The following is a 23,551-nucleotide window of genomic DNA, read 5'->3' on the forward strand; positions in this document are numbered from 1 at the left end:
AACAACAACAAAAAAATGATTGGAAAACCACTTTCAATTCATCCTACAAAATCATAATATACAATTTCTAAGCAAATCTACTTCAATGAGATTCCTCTCATCTAAGGCCAGCCATTTGTGCTCCTTTCCCTGCTTCAGTATTCACTTGGGTTTGCGAACCCTCATTCTGAGTTTTCTAAGAAATATTGTGCAATTTTTAAAATTTTTCAATTCACACATAATAATTGTACATATGTGATAATTTGATACATGTGTAGTGATATACTTTATTCATGTATAACATGTAATGATCAAATCAGGGTAATTAGCATTTCTGTCTCCATAAACATTTATAATTTCTTTGAGTTGGGAAACTTCAAACTCTTCTAGTGTTTGCAAAATGTATTCTAAATTGTTGTAAATGATAATTACCCCACTGTGCTACAGAACATGAAAACTTATATTTGTCTAACTGCATTTTGGTTCTCATGGTCCAACTTCCCCCCAACCCTTCTCTCCTACAATTCTGAGTCTCTAGCAAACCCTATTCCATTCTCTAAGATGAACTTTTTGAGCTTTCATATGAGTGAAAACACACTGCATACTTTCAAAGCCCATGGAGTGATCATGTAAAAGAGAAATAGAGGATGGTCATTTAAATGTCTTCAGTTTTATATAGAGAGCATCTCTATTCAAGATAACTGGCTTGTGAGAATTTTCTCCTGGACTTTTCCAAGGTCCCTTTGTTCAGTTCTTCTCCATTCAAATCTACCCTCTATATTTTCTACTTAAATCTGACTCCTCTACTTAAAGTATTCAGTGACCCCTATCACATAAAAAGAAAATGCTCCTTCTGTGCAAAGTAAGAATACCTCTGCCCTGGTGTACACCCATCTCTCTTCATTTCATACCAAGAAACTAATATGCAAACTTTAGAACATCAGAATCACCTGGAGGACATGTTAAAACCAATTGCTGGGCCCCCCTTTAAAGTTTCTAATTCAGTAAGTTGAGAGTAAGACTTGTGAACTTGCAAATCTAACAAGACACCAGGTCATGCTGATGCTTCTCAAACAGCTCATGTTTTGTAAGCACTGTGGAACCAACATCCATCTGTTCATAATGTCCTCTCTCTCCCTATACTTATCATTATATTTCCTATCTTATCTAGAACAACTTTTCTTGATAGTATAACTCCCACTTTTTTCCCTTCATGACCACCTTGGGAAATATCAGTTTCAAGATCTGGAAAAATAGAGTTAATAATACCTACTCCATATGCTTATTATGAGATAAGGTATAAAAATCAGTCAGCACAGAGCCTCGCATAAAATAAATACTAAAAATGATCATTGTATTGATACTAGTACTGTTCATTGTTTTCTTCAACAAAAAGTCTTTTCTGAACTTCAAACTAAGATTATTGTTTTTGGATAAGTTTTTTTTTCTTTCCTGTATATTGATGTCAAACAATCAAACAATGTACCTATACAATAGTATATAGAAATTATCTTAATATTTCTGCTTTGCCTTAATAGGTAAACATTTTCTGAAAATAGTGATGTATTCTTCTTTGTGAAAGAAGCACCTTGAACAGTGCTTGGAAAATAGTAGGCCTTTGATATATTTTAGTTAGAATGCTAAATTAAATTTAGGAAGCAAAATCAGGGGAAGAAAGGGAATAGTCCTAACTCTACCCTATTCCTCTATTCCCCTTCAATAAAACTTAAAAGGGTGTTTATTTTCTCTCTGAAAAATCACACTCATCATTCAGCCCTCTCTAAAAGTATGTGTGTAGCTTCTGTTTTCTAAGTGCTTTTCTCAAAGTCACCAATGACCTCCATGCTATAAAATCTTAAGGTCACTGCTCTGCATCTTACTTAACTTACTTTCATCAACCGATGTTGCTATTCTTTATCTCTGGAAAAAAGCACCTCTCTTGGATTTCCTTGTATTATACTACTATGGTTTCATCCTACATCTTTAGAAGTTCACTCTAAAAGTTCACTTTTGGTAGGGACTCACTATTTCATTAAATACCAAATGTCAAGCACCTCCCCCATTGGTACCAAGCCCTCTTCCTTATGTATATTATCTCTTTATCTGATTTCATCTAGTCCTGTAGATTTAAATTACATTATCTACATACACATTGACGTCTACAGGTACAGCAAACTCAATATGCTCAAATTAGAGTTCTTCAACTTAACGTACCTCCCTCCATTTTTCTCCCAACTTCATCTTTTCAGTTAATGATGCCACCATCCACCACAAGCCATTCTGGACTCTTCTCTTTCCCAATCACATGCATTATATCCATCAACAAGTCCTTGGAAGGACTTCTACTTCCAAAATATTTAGTTCATATTGCATTCATCTACTTTACATTTCCCTTGCTAGTATCATTAGCAACTTATCTGTATTACTTATCACAAATAAGTAAGACTGACTCTTGCTTTCCCATAACTTATTCCGTAAAGCTAAGGAAAATCAACCTGCTCTTCTGGCACCCTTTATTATTACACTTAGTATAACACATCAACTCCTCACTATGGATGGAATGATTAGGCCCTTGCCTACTTTTTGTACCACACTGGATGTTGCTGGTCCTCCACTCTCTAATATTCCTTCCTCCTAGCCTTCCTTCTCTTCCTGGAACATAACCAACTTCTTCCTACCTTTGTAGGAATATGTTTTCCCAGACTCCTTGCATAATTGGCCCGTGCTCCTTATTCAGGATTCAGGTCACCTGTCACTTCCTAAAAGAACCTGTCTGACCATTGCTACTAAAGTAGAGCACCACCTGTCACTCAGGATAAGAGTCCTCAGAGTTGGGCAGGATTCACTATCACCTGCAGGGCTTTGTAAAACCAGATTGCTAGATCTCACTCCCAGTGTTTCTGATTTAGGGCATGGATGTGCCCAAGAATATGTTCTGTGAAAAGTTCCCAAGTTGTGTGATGCTGTCTATGAAAGGAGCACACCTTAAGAGCACACCTGCTCTAGTGTATTTAGTATATCACCTCTTTTACATCCTTTACCATAATTATTGCAGTCTAAAAATTCCTTGTCGTTTATTTGTCTAGAAATGTCACTTAATATAAAGGTCACTGATATACCTTATTCATAATGTGTGCCCAGAAGTCCCAGGCACAAAGAGGGGACTCATCAACATTTTAAGTAAAACTGACAACTGCTAGTTTAATTATTTGGGTAAGTATATCAATGGCCTGATGTCATAAATTGAGATGCAGAAAAGTAGAAATGATTTTGCAGAAAGAAATTCAGTTTGGAATTTGTATTTGACTTCTCTGTAGAACATATAGATGAAAACAATCAGAAGGCATAGACAGATCTAAATCTAAAACTTCTCAGAGATTGAGGTGAGGATGACAATTTTAGTGTCTTTCTTTAGAAAACATTAAAGAAATGTATTGATGGGGACTTGTCTCTTTTTAACTTAATATTTTTGTTGCAAGTCTTGCTTTTTGCCATATTGTGCAAAAAGTCATTAATAAAACCTTTATGAATTTGAGGTGGGGGGAGAGAGATTGAGTTTATATTGTTGTATCATCAATGTGCTATCTAGTTTTGTAGGGGGAAATAACATATAGCATTTTAAAAAATATTCATGAGACATGCAAGCTTCACCTGGAAGCTGAAATTTTTAAAGAGGGATTCCTAACTACATAGTAAAGGGTTTTTTTCACGTGCAAAGCCTTTTTAAAAAAGTATTTCAATATACCATCATGGATGCAAAGGACTTTTTGTAATAATATAGCACATTATTATTTCAATTGTATAAATCTGGCAACCGAGGTCATATTTATATAGCAGAAATAAATGAGGTGTGTTATGTCAACATGGGTGAATTTCCTCTTAAATTACCTGAATGTAATGCAGCTAAGGAAATGCAACTGCCATTTTTAACATACATATGTCCACATGCAAAGCACAGAGACTCATGAATGTGTTGACATGGCTACAAAATTCCAATGACTCCATTAATTATTGAAAATAATCTCTGGATTATTGAAAGATATTTTATATAAAACAGATCATTTAGGTGAAATTTCACAGCTTAAAAAATGTAGACGAGATAAATTACAAAACAGGAGTAAATCTTTAAGTAGCTAGAGACACATGCAAAAAAATGAATCTAGACACAGATATTACATCCTTCAATGGAATTAATTCAAGATGAATAGTAGACTTAAATGCGAAACACAAAACTTTAAAATTCCTGAAAGATAAAAAAATAAAATCTAAATGACTTTTTGTTTGATGATAACTTTTTGGATAACATACCAAACACATGATCCATGAAAGAAGAAACTGGTAAACTTGACTTAATTTTAAATTTTTTTACTTTATGAAAGACACTGCCTAGGTAATTACAATACAAGCCACAGCTTGGAAAAATATATTTGCAAAATACATATCCAAGAAAAAAAATTATCAAAATGTAAAATATTAAAACTCAGACTTTTATCACGATACAAAATATTTGACATCAATAGTAAGAAAACAAACAACTCAATTAAAAGTGGGTAAAATCCTTAAGATAAATCTCACCAAAAAAGATATGCAGATGATGAATGAATATATGAAAAGACGCTGTCAAGGAAAGGCAAGTAAAAACAATAAAATACCACTATACACCTATTAGAAAGGTCAGAATTCTGAACACTCATATCAAATACTGGTGACAGGAATCTCATTCACTGCTGGTGGAAATGCAAAATGCTAAAACCACTTTGAAATAGTTTGATAGTTTCTTATAATACTGAACCTACTCTTAGCATGTGATCCAGAAATTGTGCTCCCTGAAATTTGCCCAAAGGAACTGAAAATTTGTGCCTCCACAAAAACCTGCATTCATATATTTATAATAACTTTATTTACAATTGCCAAAACTCAGAAGCAATCAAGATGCCCTTAAATGAGTGGACAAATTAACTCAAATATCCATACAATGAAGTATTATTCAGTGATTTAAAAAATCAGCTATTAAGCTATGAAAAGACATGGAATAAACTTAAATGCACATTACTAAGTGAAAAAAGCCAATCCGGAAAGGATACATACAATATGATTTCATATATATTACATTCTGGAAATATGATGGACACAGTTGAGGATCAAGGGTAACCACAGGGTGAAGTAGGGGGATAGGCAAGAAGGAAATAATGAATAATTTGCATACAGGATTTTTAGGGCAGTGAAACCATTCTACATGCTATCTTAATGATGGATACATATACCATTATTATTTCAATTGTATAAATCTTAATTTATACAATTAATGATATATACATACCATTTGAACAACCAAACTCATAAAATGTACAACACCAAGAATGAACCCTAATGTAAACTATGGCCTTTGGATGTTAATTATGTCAATACAGGTTCTTCAATTATAAGAAATGTACCACTCAGGTATGGGATCGTGATAATGAGGGAGGCTATGCATGGGAGGGCAGAGGAGATATATAAAATTTGTACCTTTCTCTTAATTTCACTGGGAACCTAAAACTCTAAAAATTGAAGTCATTTTGCATATGCTTCCAAATATAGATACATTTGATTTTGCTTTTTACTTATTTGTGTAAGGAATTTGATCATATATAATTACAGCAATTCTTGGGAACATTAATTAAAAAATTATAAGAGTAACAAATGTAACTAACTCATTTAGAACAGGGCAAGGTTTTGAGAGAAAAGAAAATAATTACCTGAGGTTGCTCTCAATTGCTGCTCCGTAAGATCATCCTCACAAGTCCTGGCTCCCAAAGAGGCAGTTTCTGCAGAGGATATTAGAGTGGAAGGTAATCAGCATGCCATACCCAGCTCTTGTATCATAGCCAGTATCACTAGAAACCCACTTTTGGCTAGCAGAAGTGGTAAGTTACCAGGTAAAGTTCAGATGAGTTGCTAGCACACATCATAGTGAGCGGTAGTTGAAAAATTGAGATCGGGGCGTGGTAGGTTTAGATTCAACTGTCAAATATCAGCAGCACTGAACAGTTCAGTACAACAATATTGATAAAACTTGGGAACAGGAAAGCTTCATTCTGATTTTTACCTGTTGGCTATTTGACCAAGACTACATTAAAGGATTATGTACTTAACGATGATGGCATTTTACACAGATTATGAGTATTCTTTTACTTCTCTGACAAGGTACCCAAAAGGAAAGGAAAATCCATTATATGGCAGCTGATATGAGAGGCAAAGCAAAAATCAGGGACTTGAGGGGAAACCCAAAGAATCAGTCCAAGTCATCACTAGATTCACATCTTTATTCTGATCTTGTATTTGAGCTCCAGAGTGGAAGTGCCAACAATATCCTGGTTTGCCAAACTCAACCCAAACACAGATCATTAATTTCACCTAACTTGTGGTCTTCCTTTTTGTTTCCTGTTGTGGGGAAATTAGTTTTTTAAAATAGCTACATTTCAGAAACTGCCTCTAATATTTCATTCTTTCTCCACAATGAATTATAATCATATAAAGTAGATTCCATTTTACAAGGCTTCCCGTGTCTATTTTCTTCTGCCATTTTTTTTTCCTGACAATTTCCGTAGCTTCTACAACATCCCACCTGTCTCCAATTCCTAACCTTTCTAATCTAATACCTCATCAACATCTCAGGAATTATCTTAAGAATCTTAAGTACAAATCCCAGCTCTTGTACTTTCTTATTTACTTAGTTCTCTAAGCCTCCATTCCCACATTTATAAAATGAAGACATATGCATAAAAATAGTCAATAAGAGAAAGACATTAAAAAGCACAATGTGATATAGTCTTCAAAGTCGTAAAAGGCCATAAAGTATCAAGATGTTAAAAAAAAAAAAGTTGTTACAGAATTTTTACACTGCCAAAGAGAATCATGTTTGTCTGATATTTTTAGGCAATAGCATCTCTGGTTGATTCTGAAGGCTTTAATTAAACAAATAATTAACCTTGAAAATAGAAGTGCACAACAAGGCACTATTATTGCATTTACTAATTGTTTTTCCTGCTGTGTACAAAACCTTTGGCCTTTGGTGGTAATCTATTTAAAAACAATACAATCATAATAAACAGGGCTCAGCCCAAATGCACACACCAAATAATGTTTCCTTATAAATAAATCTTAAATTAATCTTGAAAGGAAGAATTTATCCTTAGTCCTTGATTATAAATCCAGGAGTAACTTCCAAATAGTTGGCAGCCTTGATGTACATCCAACATGCCACTCAAGAAGCCTACCTACTTCCTCTTGGCAAATAAGCGTAACTTTAAGCCTTGATCACTGTTGTCCCTTTGAATTGAAGTGTCTGTTTTCTTCTACCCCTTTTAACCTTCTTTTTTCCCCCCTCAGAACCAAAGTGATCCTCAGCCAATTATTTTACATATATGTTTCAGCATTTATACTGATACATTGTCATAAGTTTTTATAGGATTAATATATTTCCCCAATAAATTGTGAATTCCTTAAGAGCAGCCTTTCATCTTCCCAGAGTTTCAAATAAGGACAGAGGAAAGAATATAAAATTCACTAGGATACGTTTCTTCAAAAAATACCTACATTCTATATCCTGAAACAGATGAGCCTCATGATACGAATTTATAAAATCTTCCCAAAGCCCTGGGACTGTAAATTCAAAGCACTGTCAATTATGCTAAACACAGATAATAATCCCTGTTACATACATCAATGTGTGTGTAACCATTTTTTCTGATCATTCCTAGCAGAAAAATAAAAATAGTTTATCCAAGAATACTTTCTCTTCCATTCCTACTTCAGTGTTATCATATGGGCTTCTCCAAAATAGATACAGTGCTACTAACTGAATTTGGCCAAATGACTGCTGCCCCCTTGAAGATTTATTAAAAATAAAAATGTCAAAGAATAAAAAAATTATTGAGTTTGTTTCCTGACAAGTACTCTGATGAGCTGTTTGTAAGAAACAATTATGTGATCCTCAAAATAAACTCATGAGGCAGTTATTAATCTTTACAAAACAGGAAACTTGGCCTTAAAGAGATGGGTAACTTGTCCCAGTTCATAAAATTAGAAATTGATAGAGCCTGAAATGAAATTCTTGTCTGTCTGATCTAAAAAAGCTGAGAAATTTTAAATGTGTCCAATTGTAATACCACAATACTTGGGAGCCCATAAAGGTTTCCCTAGGCTCAGCAAAGGCTAGAAACATAGTGAGAAGAAGAAAAAGAAGGGAAGGGAAGAGAAGGGAAGGGAGAAGAGAGGAGAGGAGGGGAGGGGAGGAGAAGGGAAGAAAGGGAGAGGAGGAGGAAAGGCAGACAGGCGGGCAGAGAAGAAACTTTTCACCAATCCTATGAAAAAAATCTGATATTTCATAACACATTCACATTCCTTGAATAGAAAAATAAAGCAAATAATAGTTTGGTGTCATGTGAAAAATCATTTCATTTGATAGTGATTTAGGGAAATGCACAAAATGTCAAAATAAGAAACTGCTACTTAATATTACAAATTAGGTCCTGCGGCGCTTGGAGACTACTCCAAGAAGAGCTACTTGTGCAAATAATTTCATAAAGGAATTTATTTCAGAGTGCCCCAGAATTCATTTTAGAGCCTCAACCATGTTGCTCCCTTTATACAAATGATAATAAATATTTTAATTAAGGAGCTTTTAACTTATCAAACAAACTGATTAATCTATACTTTTCTGCCTGTGTAAAATGAAATGTTTAAAACCTAATAATGATACATAGCATCGTGCAATATTTCACTCTAATAATTGCTGTGTAATAACAAAACTGACTGATGTTAACAGGATCTGTCTCTTTTGCTGGTGATTTAATTAGGTTTACTAATTTGTGTTCTCTAGCCCTGACCTTTCTTGTTTAATATTATTTAAAAATAATACCATTGACTTAGATTATCCAGTATTCTATTCTACCCTGTCAATTTGGTGATGATCACACATTTGAAAATGGTACCAAATTACTCCCATTTTTATTAACACAATGAGATAATAATCAGCAGCCCTTTCTGTGGAATGGGGTATTGATCATCACAATCACCATTAACACTGTGCAGAGTCTCTGTTCTGTGCCAGATTCTGATGCATTATGACACCCCAACCAAGTGATGCAGCTATGCTTTGAGGTCACACTCTCATTTCAGGGGAGTTTTTCTTAACCACAATGATATACTAAACCATATTTTTAAAATCCTAAATGTAGCTTTCCTTTTTTGGTGGTGCCAGGGATTGAACCCAGGGCCTTGTGCATGCAAGGCAGGCACTCTACCAACTGAGCTGTATCTCCAACCCCATATACCTTTCCTTTAAATTCTGTAATTATTTCTTGTGTTCATTTTTCTTATCTGGCCCAAACTTTGCTTTTCCCTGAGACTAACCCACAGGCCTATATTGACAAAGATGGATCATAATGTCTAGAAGTCTAAGGTTCCTAGTCCTTTACCTTATGGGATAAAGTTCTTACAACTCTCTCTCATTGCCTTTCCCTGCCACATCTGCCTCACTTTTTACCTTTCCCTTTCATTTATGAATGATATTTATTCTGGAAAGTAAACAGATAACTTTTAGGCACTTAATCATCAAGTTCTGGCAAATATTTTCCTCCCTGACAGCTAGCTGCAACAACAATTTTTAAAAAATAAAATCAATAGAAATCTTATGGTCAGAAAAAGATCTAGAACTTAAATTCGTAACAGTCTAGATATATAAAGATTTGGGAATAAATCTAACCTGCACTTGATGACATCAACAGCATGTGCTTTGTATATTTTTATCAACAAAATTTGAAATGCAAAGTGTGGTCACAATTGAAATTTAAAAAATAATGAGTGGATGTTCAGGTATAGTATTATTGATAGTACAAGTAGTCTTCTATGATCTGCATTTTGTCTTTCTGCAGTCACAACAGTCTGAAAATGTTAAATAGAAAATTCCAGAAATAAATAATTCATGTGTTGTAAAACAATGTACAGTTCTGAATTTCATGATGAAATCTCAAGTCATCCCACACTGTCCCACCCACTGTATGAATCAGCCCCATGTCTAGTATATCCAGGCTCTATGTGCTACTTGGACATTAGTCATTTCTGGGTTATCAGATTGACTGTCAAGCTATTCCAGTGCTTGTGATCAAAAAGTCTTACTTTACTTAATAATGGCCTAAAAGTGCAGAGTAGGGATGCTGGCAGTTTGGATGTGCCAAAGAGAAGACATAAAGTGTTTCCTTTAAGTGAACAGGTAAATGTTCTTAATAAAAGAAGAAAAAATTGTATGCTAAGTTTGCTAAGAGCTACATTAAGTTACTCATCTCCTATTGTACCTAATATACAAATTAAACTTTACCATAGGTATGCATATGTGGGAAACAATGATATACATAGGGCTCAATACTATTTGTAGTTTCATGCCTACCATGGAGGTCTGTGGAACATATCTCTGCAGATAAGGGAGAAGTACTATATCTGCCTTCAAAACTTCCACAGCTCACCCCTTCTCTTGATTTACTAATACATTAAGCAATAAAGTATATCACTGTTCTTACAAAAATTTGTAGCACATTAAAGGAAACATAAGCCAACAAACTGAGTAAATATTAAGCCAAGCGGTCTAACAGAATAAAGAGAAAGAAAAACATTTTCTGTTGTCATCACTCACATTTTGAAATCCATCTTTCTGTATCCATGGTGAGCAGCTCAATTCTAAATCTCTTTTTAAAATTGGAGAATAAAACTACGTTCTAAAACTGAGTCTGCAAGTTTCGAACAACTTTCACTCCATAACCCATCTAGCCACCACCGCTCTCCCCCTCCTTCGTTTTTGGAACTTCTCCAGACTCTACAGAGCTATGTGACTCATTGTAAAAGGATATTTTAAAGACTGTGAATACAAGAAAAGATATTTGCATCTCTCTAATTTCCAAATAATAAGTTACCATTTGTTGGAAACCTGTTAGGTGCTAGGCATGAAACATGAATTTCCTACTCAATCCACACAGTAATCTATAACAGAAACATCATTGCTTTTATGGAAGAGATGAGGCATCAAAGCTCAGACGGTTTAAGTAATTTTTTCCAAAGGCAGAGAGCAACAGAGGGAGGGTTTGGATGAGTCAGTCTGATTCTGAAGCTCTGAACTTCCCCCCTGGACAGTGCTGCTTCCAGGCAGCCCCCAAGGAGTCCTTGGTCAGGAAGCCAGAGAACTGAATATTTTTTCCTCCTAAAAAAACAGCTCAAACTCCTTCAGAGCAAATTCATCACAACAAGATTAATATTTAGAAGAATACTCGAATTCAGCATTTATTACTATCTTGGTAGCTTTACACTTTAACAAAGACCTCTGAACTTGCTTAGGCATTGCAAAAGTGAAGTCAGTGTTCAGATAAAGCAAGTTTACAATGAAAAATGGTTTCAAGTGGTCTTCTCCATCCTTTTCCTATGCGTATACAAAGAGTGCTCTTCTAAAAAGCTGAGCAACTCAGCATGCTACCAAATGGTTTTGAGTAACCAAGCAACATCATCTTTGTTGACCTGCAGTGCTTTCTCTTAAATTATTTCTTCTAGGCAGTAATAGATTGAAGTGCATTGGATGCTCCAGTGTCAATTATCTGAATGGGGCTGGATTTGTAATTTTTTATTTTCTGGAAAAGTAAAGCTACTTTGCCCTGCCCTGTCTGGTTTTACGCAGAAGTTATTTTTATATAGTAAAGGAGCAGTATCTCCTGGGGCTTCCTAGGCCTGGAATGTGTGATCACTTTTTTCTGCTTCTTGAATCATCTGTGACCTCAGTGTAATGGGGCCTCCAAGAAATTTAATAAGTTCTCAATATCAATTAGTTTCAAAAAATTACTCCTACATCTTCTTAATGTCTTATATTTTAAAGAGCTCTTACTGAAACATAGTCTTTCTTAAATTTACTAATTCCTAATACATTTTCTCACATAAGATTGTTTCATTTGATTACTTTAAAATTAAAAGATCGAACTACCACGATGATAATTTGAGCATAATATTGCATTCACATCTCTCAAGGAATTGGCCAGTTTCTCATATTTAAGTCCTTATGGAATTTATCACAATGTCTATATGGTCTGGAACAATTTTCATTCCTTAACCTAATGTTTTCTAGGTTGTTCATCAACATAAGAAGCATGTCTCTTCTCCAAACTCACCCCTGCTCTATCCAGTAAGGGCTGTTGTTCATGTTGAACCCTTGCCAGTTACTTCAACTCTTTTCTTCCTATCTCAGAGCTAGCTTTTTCTTTTCTTTCTTTCTTTTTCCTGTTTTTCCTCTCTCTCCCTCTCTCTCGTTGTAAGAACATTTAATATGAGATCTATCCTTTTAAATTTTTACATGTACAGTACAGTAGTGTTGACTACAGCTATAAAGGCTATATAGGTTTCTACAACTTACTCAGATGGCTTAACTGAAACTTTATACCCTCCAATTATTTGTTCTCACTCCTCCTACCCCCCACTCCCTGACAAACACCATTCTACCCTTCTATTCTACCGGTTTGACTACTGCAGACACTTGGTGTATGACGATTAAGTTATGCTTCTTTTCACAAATGGCTTATTTCACTTAGCATGATGTTTTCAGGGTTTGTCCACACTGTCTCACACCTACTTTTTAATCCATTAAAGCCTCTATTTTCACAGTTAGTAAATTTTCTACATAGCCACACTTAGTCAAAAGCTTTCAGAACTATTTTTTTTAACAGAAAAGAAAACAAATGATTATTCAGGGGTACTTCTTTATCACTATTTCTTTTCACTCTTTTAAAGATTCTTTCAAAGATGTCATTGACCCTAGGGAAGTTGCCTTTCTTTGGTTCAATCATTTTATTGGGTTCCTGAAAGCTTCTGTAACTTCTCTCACTTAACATCTTCTTCCCCAAGACTTCTGCACTGGTAGGTGCCTCCCTCTGAGCCTGCACTGTCCTGAAATGATGACAACTGAAGATCTAAATCCATTTTGCAACTTTTAAAATATGTTTTCTGTAATCTGTAATTTCATGATTCCCAAAATTTTATTTCATTCTCATTTACACTATTTGGTGACATTCAGTGACATACCTAGATCCATTATCTATGAAGCCATCATCCGTGCTTGCTGTGGAAAACTGGAGAAAGTATACTCTGTGTTGAAATAATGGTTATGCTATGAAAAGTTTGAGAAAGCAAAAATAAAAATAAATACATAAGCGGCATAAAATTGCCTACTTTTGCCAGAGCAACCTGGCCCTCAGAAGCCAGGTGGTTTAAAGAAGTATTTCCTCAGGGGAACATTGAATGCTCCTATGGATATATTTGTTGTAGGGAAAATCATGGGTTTAAGAACAAAATACACTTGACTTCAAATCACAGCTCAATCATTTTCTAGCTTTTTGAGATCAAATAAGTTACCTAACCTCTCTGAAATTCAGAATCCTATATATGAAAATAGAAACAAAAAAAGCCAAGATTTCAAGGATGTAATGAAGTGTAAAGTCAATGAATATTAAGTGTGTAATACCATATAAGTAGTAGTTGTGCTTATGCACAATTCTCTGGCTTTGATCCATTCTGCTGAACACAACTTATTCCTAGAAAAGGCTACAGAAATTTAGTTATTAAGACATTTAAAATTACATCTATATGTACTATACTCTTTGTCCACCAGTGAAGTTAGTGTTTTAGGCCAGTAAAAGATCACTACTATTTGTGAGGATATTTTGTAAAGGGTAAATGCTAACAAGACTAAATACTAATATCCTAAGCAACATAATATGAAAGCTTTTTTAAGTCCTTAAGGAAATTTTATACAAGCTTTAATGAAAGTGGTATGTGTACCAGTTGTAAAGACTGTTCAGCGACCAGTGAGAGAAGATGAAATCCAAAGGTAGTGGTATATAAGTAAGCCTTAGGTTTTCTCTTGCAAGAATCCTCTTTTCCTTCACTCTAGACCACCACCACCCACCTTCCAGTTAGGTAAAAACTTGATGAGAAGCTATAAGTAATCTTAGAATATACAAGCAGTTTGGCAAATGTAGTTATCTAAAAAAAAACAAAAAACAAAAAAACAAAAACAAAACAAAAAACTCTAAAAAGCTCCATCTACACACACATGTTGGATTTGAGCAATTTTCTAGATTATTCCCTACACTGCAGTCACTTTAATCCTCTGGTTTACAGAATATACCATTAAAGTAAAAAACTCTTTAAGTTTTTTCTAAATCAATTCATAGTGAACCCAGGATAATATTTTAGAGCTTTCACAATGGCAATGTTAAGTGGGAAATATATGAAGTAAGAAATTTAATAAGGAGCTCTGGCTTGCATCTGTGGAAACTTAAAGTGACTTGTTAATGTGTTCAAGCCAGTTTTCTCATCTATAAAATGGGGATAACAGTATCACCTCTCTTTGCCACCAGATGGAATCTAACTTGTTGTCACCACCTCTCAGTAATCATGGGAAAGAAACAAGTACTATCTTTGTACAGTATTTTCTAAACATTTAAAGATTACATACACTGACATGGAGTATTTTCACTACCGCTTATAATAAAATACAGTTATACATATGTGGCAAAAATTCTTGTTTTTCCTATGCAGACTTATTTATTTTGTGATTTATGTATAACCAGGAAAATCTTCAGATGACTAGATAAATTCCTTTATCAACACTAAAATTGTTGAAATAAATTTGCCATTAGCCTACTATGTAAAAAAGCTTTTTAAATTTTATGTAAATAATCTTTGAGTTTTCATGGTTTGAAATTTTCTGCATCTCACCACATTGGAAAACAAAATGTCAAATTTATATAGGTATGTTACACTTACGGCATTGACCTAGGTAATGATGTACATTACACTTGACCTAGGCATTGACCTAGACAATGACGAATACAAACATAAGTGAAACACATCTGGAGACGCAAAGGTAGTGAAAGTATGTGTAGCTCCAGAAAAGGAAGATCAGAATGACCTGGTTGGAGCCAAGAGTGAAATATGTACTATTGGAATCTATTCTGGATTTTCAATACTTAATAAATCAATGAATCATTCATTAATGAGGAAGAGATTGATGAGATTTGGCACATGGCTTTCTTTGGACTGTATTAAAAGTAGAAAAAAAATTATTTCTGAAAAATAGCCAATTTATTTTCTCCCTTGTGTGAATACAAGTGTTGGCAAAGGTCCCTGCATCTTGGCAAAGTGAGAGCTATAAGCAGGGGTGCAATAATCATACTTTCATCTTTGGGGTGCGGTGCAGAGGATGGAATACATACAGGGAGAGGAATTTTGTCACTAAAGCGTGCCTGCACATGCGCGCACACATACAAACACACATCACTAAAGCATCCACTATACTTCAATTTATTAATACCTAGAAAAAAGTCATGGAGATAGGAAAAAAATGGGTTCCAGTGGAGAGGAAAGGAATGTTAACTCTAAGATTGGAGAGAGAGAGAAAGGATGAGCTCAGTTTTGGATAGGAATTTGAATAGAGATGTTTATTAAACATATAAGTTGATGGAACCAGATCTTGGAAGGGAAGTGTGGGTTGGAGATGTTTGGAAGCAGTATTAACTAATGATTTGTGAGTAAATGAACTCTTCAGGAAGAACAAATCAAGTATGTAGTATGAGGGCTGAGTGAAGATCTCTGAGGAACAAAAATGAATAAGCAAATGACAATGAAGGACACTAAAGGTTAAAGAAGATACTGACAAAGAACAACGAGTGGGCACAGGACCCTGGGGTGGATGGCTAAGCAGTGGCCAAACGGAAACAATCTTTCCAGAAGCTTAAGACACAGTGTAAAATTATAGACAGAAGAAAAATACGGCCACTGGTGATCGTGTGAGATGAAAATGTTGTGGACCAATGAGGGAGTAGAGAAACTGTTATATATTTCAAAGGAGAATTAGATAGGATGTGGCAATGGATTCAGTGAGAAAAGTGACAGAGAGAGAAGAATCAGGGATGATTCCAATGTTTTTAGTCCCCCAAATAAGAAAATGAATATGCCGTTTATTAAGATGAGAAAAAAGAAATGTAGGCAGGACAAATTAGAAAGGAAGAGAAGACTTGGAATCAATGGTTTTGAATACATTTAGTTTGAGATCTTCTATTTATTTATGCAAGTAAATGCATCAAACAGGCAAGGGTTTGTGGTGGTGTGTGCCCATGAAGGGAGGAAGGGACAGAAACAGAAAAGGAGAGGGAAATAAGAGAGGAGGACAGGTGTACAAGTAAGTGGCAGTTTAAGCCCTTGAGGTCAGATGGGGAAAGGTCACCTAGAGAATAAGAACTCCAGGCAGCCTGAGATACACAAGGCATGCCAGAGCTGGGCACGAAGAACAATCTGTCCTAGAGTGGAGAAGTGTTTTCATTTATTTATTTATTTTATTGACAATATGTGGAATTGCCAACACATGGTAACAATCATAATAAAGCACAACAACATTGTTTTATCTTTGTTTGTTCTTCTTTCCTTCTTTCTTCTTCTTATTTTTTAAAAATTTCCTAGAGGAACTGCTCCCTCTTTGTTGGCTGCTCTGGAGTGAGACACTCTGACTACTCCCTCCTATATAAGGAAGGACCAGAGAAGAAGACATAGCAAGAATATGGTGAAAAAAAAAACTCAAAAACAAAAACAAGAGAGATGGAGCATAGAAAGTCTAATGAACAAAGCATTTTATAAAGAAAGGAGAAGTCAACTTGTTAAAGGCTACTGGTTGGTCTAGTTGAAGATAGACAGGAATTGATCAATCATTTGCCAAAGAGAATGCAGTTATATTCTGTGAGCAGAACATCTTTTGTAGAGGAGACAGCAAACACCATCTGAGCTTGCATATAAGAGGGAAAGAAGATGAAGGAAATGAAGAAGTCAATGTAGACAATTATCTGAGGAGTTTTGTGATTTTTAAAAAAAAAAGAATAAAAATATTTGAGTAGTATCTGGAGGTAGATTTACCATCATGAGAGGGTTTTACAAGTAAGGAATGTACAGAACACTGGTAGAATAATGGGAATGATGTAGGGGCAAGGGAAAAATCAATGTAGACAAGAGTGAGGCAGTGACAGGTGTCACAGGATGGAGTTGGGTGTGGATTTCTGTAAACCAATGGGGGTAAAAAATAATTATGCTAAAGACAATGGAATTGAGGCTATGGCTGATCACCTTCAGAGAAGAGTATCACCATTACAACAAAAATTGGGGAGGAGAGTTGGGAGAGAAGAAAGGACAGAGGAGAGAGAAAAGAGGACCAGCAGAAGTGACACAAAACAGAGTCCAGGAAAGAGGTTCAGAAAGCACAGTCCATTTGGTTTTCACAAAATGTTATGTGTTCAGATATCAGACAGCCTTCCCCATGCCCACCTAGTCTGAGACATTTTTTCCCCAACTTCAGTAGATTCCCTGACTCCTCCTTTAATGCCCATGTTTAGTTGGTAAGTTTGTCTGTGGGTTTATTTTCAATGTACTTTCCTATTTCCCAACGTTATCACTGTGCTAGTCTCAATTCTATGTATTAATTGGCCTTGAATGAATGAGCTGTCTGCCTCCAGGTCCTTCTCAACATTATTTATCCCTCTTATATATGGAAGACCAGATTAACCTTCCTAAACACCTATTTAGGGATGCCATTTTTTACCTTCAAGAGTTTTTGGAATCTTCTTATTTTCTGCTTCATCACATCTGAACTTATTTGCTCACCTTTAAAGCTTTCCAGAGTCTAGACTATCTTTTGCAGGAGGAAGTGGCTAGCTTTTACTACTTTTGTAACTGGTTATTATTAGGTTCTCAGTTTCTTGCTGTCAAACAATCTTATCAATTTTTTTTTAATCCCTAAGTCTGGACTGAACCATATCATTCCCTCCCTCATTCCTAAGGAGCATGCCAAAATAAATAAGTAAACAAGCATACACACACACACACACACACACACACACACACACCGTAACAAATAAAAGTTTATTTATATTCCTATCTTATTCATCTTCATGTCCTCATACCTTCTTCACTAGCTGTACAAATCCCCAGTTCCAACACTCCCCTAAAGAGTACTTACTGAACGTGCTGTCCCTCAGAATGTCATAATTTACCTGGTTTAATGTGACAAATACATTCATTCTGTCTTCCAGGCAGCATATAAAGTTCTTGAGGGTGGGAGACTCACTCTTCTGTCCTTAAACTCCTAACCACACACTGCACACTGTGAATTCCTCTTGAGTAGTTTCTATAGTCAGTGATGGCAACAGAGCGAGGAAATCCTCCAGATAATACTGGAATTAGAATCTTTTTCTCCACTTTATTTTGATTCTGATTCCAATTCCTTGCTTATCTATTTGTCACATTTGTTATTAGATGCAAACTTTTTTCCCCAAAGGTCAAATAGTTTAAAATCCTATTTAGTTTAAAGGAGGAGGCATATTCTTTAAGGTTATATACCAGCTTTGTTAGAAATCCTTTCTCCTTTTCTTCCTCATGTACAACATTTAAACATCATAGAAATGAGTCATCATGAACTGTTTTCTTTTCCCCAGTCCCTTCTTGTGATTGTTTTGTGAATGTGTAAGTCCTATGCATTTAATTCTTTGAAGTCCAAACACATTCTTGCTTAAAACAAAAGCTCAAGAGGATGAAAAAAAGAGTACACAATTATTGCAAAATGGCAATAAAGTCATCTCCCTAAACTTCCCTTGAGAAACATGGTCAAGGAAGATCTGGCTGAGGGATGAAATAAACTGTCAACTTGACTTTTAATTTTATGAACTATGATGGTTTGGACAAGAAAATTCTTCAAAGGGTCAAAATCATTTCTATAAATGGGATGAAGACTTAAGTGTGAAAGAACTGCTTTGAAGCAGACTTAATAAAAAAGAATTGAGACTATGCACAAACCTGAATAATACTTTCTCAACTTCTCTTTTTATTTATTTATTTTCCTTTAAAGGGCTTTTTTGTGTAAGCAAAGAGATTGCTGTTAAAAATTATTTTATAACCTTTAAAATGAAAACATTTGCCTATTAAATCTCTAGAGATCCACAATGGTCTATCTCTGAAGTAACATTTGGCCCCTGCTATTTCATTTCACTTCAGCTGAACTTTTTTCTTTTTCTTTTTTTTTTTTTTTACTGTTTCCTATCTATCTTGATTTGCCTAAACCCCTTATTTTCTATCTCTCTGTTTGTTTATATCTTATTAGAAAGGTGTGATTGTAACAGTGTTTGGGGGACTAGAAATAATGATAGACCTATAATTTTAACGCAGCGCAAAAAAGACACTTAGATTAATTCTAAATGCCCACTGACCAACAATGGCCCTATTTGACTAGGAGATACTAGACAGCCTTCCTGTGCCTTCAAAATCCTTCATCTAAAGGAGGAGAGAAAACAATCAACTGCCACTGTGAGGGGAAGTGATGTGTTGGTGATAGGAGCCAAAAGAAACACAGCAATTAACGTTGTGAAAGGAGGAATTGTGAATGCAGTATATCTTATTTTTTATTGATATATTTTTTAAAGTGGCTGGGAAACACATTTTGCAGACAAATGCTAAAACAAGGATAATGATCATCTTTTAAAACCTTCCACTCAACCTATGCATATGGCAGAATGTGATAAAAGTAAGTAGCAGGAGGCTGAACTAGGAATTCCAAGCTTGTGCTGTACTGTGAGTTGTGTAAACCTGATTCATGAAACTTCTGGGAGCTGCTGTTTCCTCAGATTTGAAATGAGGGGGTGGGCCTAGATGAGCTTTAAGGACTCTTTTGGCTTTCCCATTAACTGAACATCTGCAAATTATTTTTGTCAACTTATAAATTCTTGCTATAAGGTTGAAGGCGAGAGCTCTTAAAATAGGCAACAATTCACCTTAACTCTGATATGTTAACTGTAAGTGCTGTGATCTGAATTTTTATGTCCTCCCAAATTCATATGTTGAAATACCAGTCCTCAAGGTGAGAGGTGGGGACTCATTGCTCTTTGAAAAAAAGACCACAGAAAAGTAGTTCGTTCGTTCCACCACATGAGGACTCAGCAAGAAGGCACCACATCTGAAGAAAAAGGCCCTACCAGACCTGGAGCTGTCCAGGCCTTGCTTGGTCTTGCATTTCCCAGTTTGCAGAACAGTGAGGAATAAATTTCGATTGTTGATAAACTACCCAGTTTATGGCATTGTGTATAGCAAACCAAACAGATGAAGACAGTAAAATTTATATTTAGTTTCACAAATTCCCTTTCATAGTTTTAGCCTTTGGTCCTTAATATTTGTATAATCCTTAACACTTTCTAAAATATGTTCATTTCATTATCTTAAGTCTTCTGAGTAACTCCTCCACATATTAACCACACTCCAAAATACCTTTCATTACTCAGTTGCTAAGAAATACATCTTACAATATTCTCATTTGCTCATATTTCCTACTACTCTACTTAATGCTTAACTCTATGCTTTTTCCCATTTATTTCTTCTTAAAGGGACTGGATATGTCATTATCTTTCTTCACTCTACCTTCTCCCTCTGTTACCTGTTTTTCTAAATCATTGAAATGGAGTTGTTTTGACTGAGAGCTTAAAGCTGAAGCCTTGAGGAGAAGAAACACAAAGGTGACTCTGGAACCACTTCTGTCAATTTGATTTAGGAAAATCCTAGTTTCTAAATGCTTTTTTCAAGAATACAATGTCCCTGGAAGCTGTTGAGTTAGCAGCTTGTAGTTGGGGGAGAGGAGGTTTGTCTATGCAGCCAGGGTGCCAGAAGGGCACAGTTCCTCCATGAGGGCATGGTAAGGTTCACAGAGTGGGGTTTCAGGAAGGCATTAAACACAGCAGCAACAAAGAAAACTGCACTTTAAAAATGTTATTCTTAAGTATATTTCTTAAGTATATTTCAAACCGTATGGTACTACTTTTCTTTCAGCATTCTAAGAGAACAGCATTTCTTTTTAAGGAATACTAATAATCTAGTGTAAGCTATAAAAAACGCACATATAGATAATTCTGCAGGCAATCAAAAGGGGTCTAGATCCTTAGATTCCTGATTCATAAGCTGTGTACAAATAGACTAAATAAACTCTTCTGGGATGTTACATAAATCTAAGGAAAGTAATATACATTCCCTTTTATCACATTAATGTAAAAAAAAAACTTTTTTATTTACCAGAAAACCAAGGATGAAGTTGCCTAATTTGTTACAGTCACAATTTTTGAGTTTCTTTTTTGTAATTATTAAGGACAATGCTAGGGAAGAATAACATAATGGTTATTATCAAATCACATAGACATTTGTCTCCATGAAAGCAAATTAGTGGATTAGTAAGATAAAAACAAAACAGACTACTCTTCAAACAAAGAAAAAAAAAAGAAAGTGATTATATGTTTTCTACAATATAAAGTAAGAAAAAAAAGCCTGATTTTTTAAAACTGAAATAATCAAATATTTTGGAATCATTTGCTTACATATTGCCAAGAAATGTTACTCCAGGAGTCTAAAAGTGCTAATGGCCTCTCCAAACACTTAATTAGATCCTTATGCAGAATGCAGTTTATTAAATAAAGAATAACTGCATCAACCAACATCACCTAGAACATTACCAGAAGAGCATCCAGTGTGTCCGTATTGTCACTAGTTTTAGGCATAAGTTGAGAATTTCAGTGCTAGACAAATAAGACTTTCAAGAGGAATACCAATGCCAGTGTTCAAAGCACTTTCATAAAATTTAATATGTATTCTACAAAAAGTGGGGAAATTTTTGATTTGAAAACCATACTAAGGAAGGAGAGATTTTAATCTTTCAACCTGGTTTGTAAATAAAGTTACTTTCCAGATATCCCTTTTAATTCTCCAATTCAACCACAAGTTTTATCACTGAAATACCTAAGAAATATGAAAATATTGAAAGATGATGATATTTTTGGCTCACCGATTCTGTAATATTCTTTTCCTGCAAAAATTCTTAATCAAAACAAAAAAATGTTATAAGACTTCCATGGATAAAAAGGTGCCTTTAGAAAATTTCAAAGAAGTTGAAAAAATTGAATATTTACAGTATTATTTTAAAAGACTCATCAAGAAACTAAGTTTTAGAATTTTTTTCTTTTATTTGTACATAATACTGATAGACTTAAATACCCTGAGAAAAGCCATGGAACAATTTGAAAATTAAAACTTTGAAATATTATGAACATACATAATCCTGGCTCTATAGCCACTACCATTGTCTTTAGAATTCATAATAATATATGCTGTATGTAAATATGTCAACAAAGCCTAATTGGTTTTTGGGAAAAGTATTCTAGTTATTTGCTATCACATACATTATAAAACACACACACACACACACACACACACACACACACACACACCAAAAAAACAACTTTGCTCTCAGTTCTGAGTTATGCAATAGGTCAGGCAGAAAAAAAAAATTCGCTGTTTCACTAATTCATTTTTTCCTTTACAATCCTTATGGAACTGAAAAGGAGAACTCTTTCCATTCTCTAACTCATTTGTGTTAATAGAAGGAGATAAATGCTTAAAAGATGAGAAGAAAAATATCATTATTCTCTCCCTTTAAAGCATATTCTGTTTCTTCAGTTTAACTTAATAAAACTTAATTATACCCACTGTATGAAGAACTATGAAAGTGTTTATCAAGTATTCCTGGACCGAAATCTAACAAAGAAAAAAATGCCTGTTCTTTATTAGACAAAGTGTACTGAACTTGGAGTTCCACCATTGAGGTTCAGAGTGCACAACTCAACTAATTACAAGTCTAAAAGTTTCATGAGCTTCACTCCAGGTATCACAAGCTGAAATTCCAGGCCTCTGTGTCATTCCCTGAAACATCTGCAACAGAATCTGAAATTCTTGATAAATGAGATAAGCAAAAGCATTTACTTAATTAGATTTTAAAAGCATATTTACTAACTTATACAGCAAATAAATTGAAAAGTTGTATACCAAAAAGCAACCTACAAACATACAACAGAAATTAATTTTTAATTTAGAATTTGATGCCCTAAACATTATTTACTTAATGCAATTTTAAACATGATTCTCTTAATACTTGGATCAAATAAATATAAACTCATGCTAAAAAAAAACATAAAATGAAGCCCTTCTGTTACTTAAAAATACTTGCAATATGTGAATTCTTAACATTAATTTGGATTTCCTCCATTCTCACCAAAATGCAATCTATATAGCTGTACTTATGTACATATACATAACCTAATGTGCAGAAGCATCTGATTCTATGTTTATCCAGAATAATCTGTTTTGGCTTCTTCCCTGCCAAACCACTTCCAGTGTTTCAAGCAGGGCAATGACAGCATACACCTTCTTGTTATTATTTTTGTATGGAAGGCCAAACCAAATGTCTGGGTGGGTCTCCAAAGACATAAAATCAGTAAGGATTTTTTTTTTCCATCCACAGGACCCAATTACATTTAAATAAACTAACTCCTAGTGAAAGATTGGCTCCAACAGAGAATACCACATGACCACAGACACTGAAATTAAATCACAGTCATAAGTATAGAAGCCACCAACTTATTGTTAAAAATAGTCA

At 34.7% G+C, this 23,551-nt stretch overlaps 1 protein-coding gene across 3 annotated transcripts in view; it reads right to left on the minus strand.

Moving 5' to 3' along the window:
- Positions 1–23,551, minus strand: part of Zfhx4 (zinc finger homeobox 4) — a 179,269-nt gene that overhangs the window by 28,248 nt on the left and 127,470 nt on the right. For all 3 annotated transcript variants that reach the window (XM_078016998.1, XM_078016996.1, XM_078016997.1), the window contains exon 5: positions 5,718–5,786. In XM_078016998.1, the coding sequence (XP_077873124.1) occupies positions 5,718–5,786 (69 nt within the window). The remainder of the gene's footprint in view (positions 1–5,717; positions 5,787–23,551) is intronic.

This window comes from Ictidomys tridecemlineatus, chromosome 7 (genome assembly GCF_052094955.1).
Source record: "Ictidomys tridecemlineatus isolate mIctTri1 chromosome 7, mIctTri1.hap1, whole genome shotgun sequence".
Lineage (NCBI taxonomy): Eukaryota > Metazoa > Chordata > Mammalia > Rodentia > Sciuridae > Ictidomys > Ictidomys tridecemlineatus.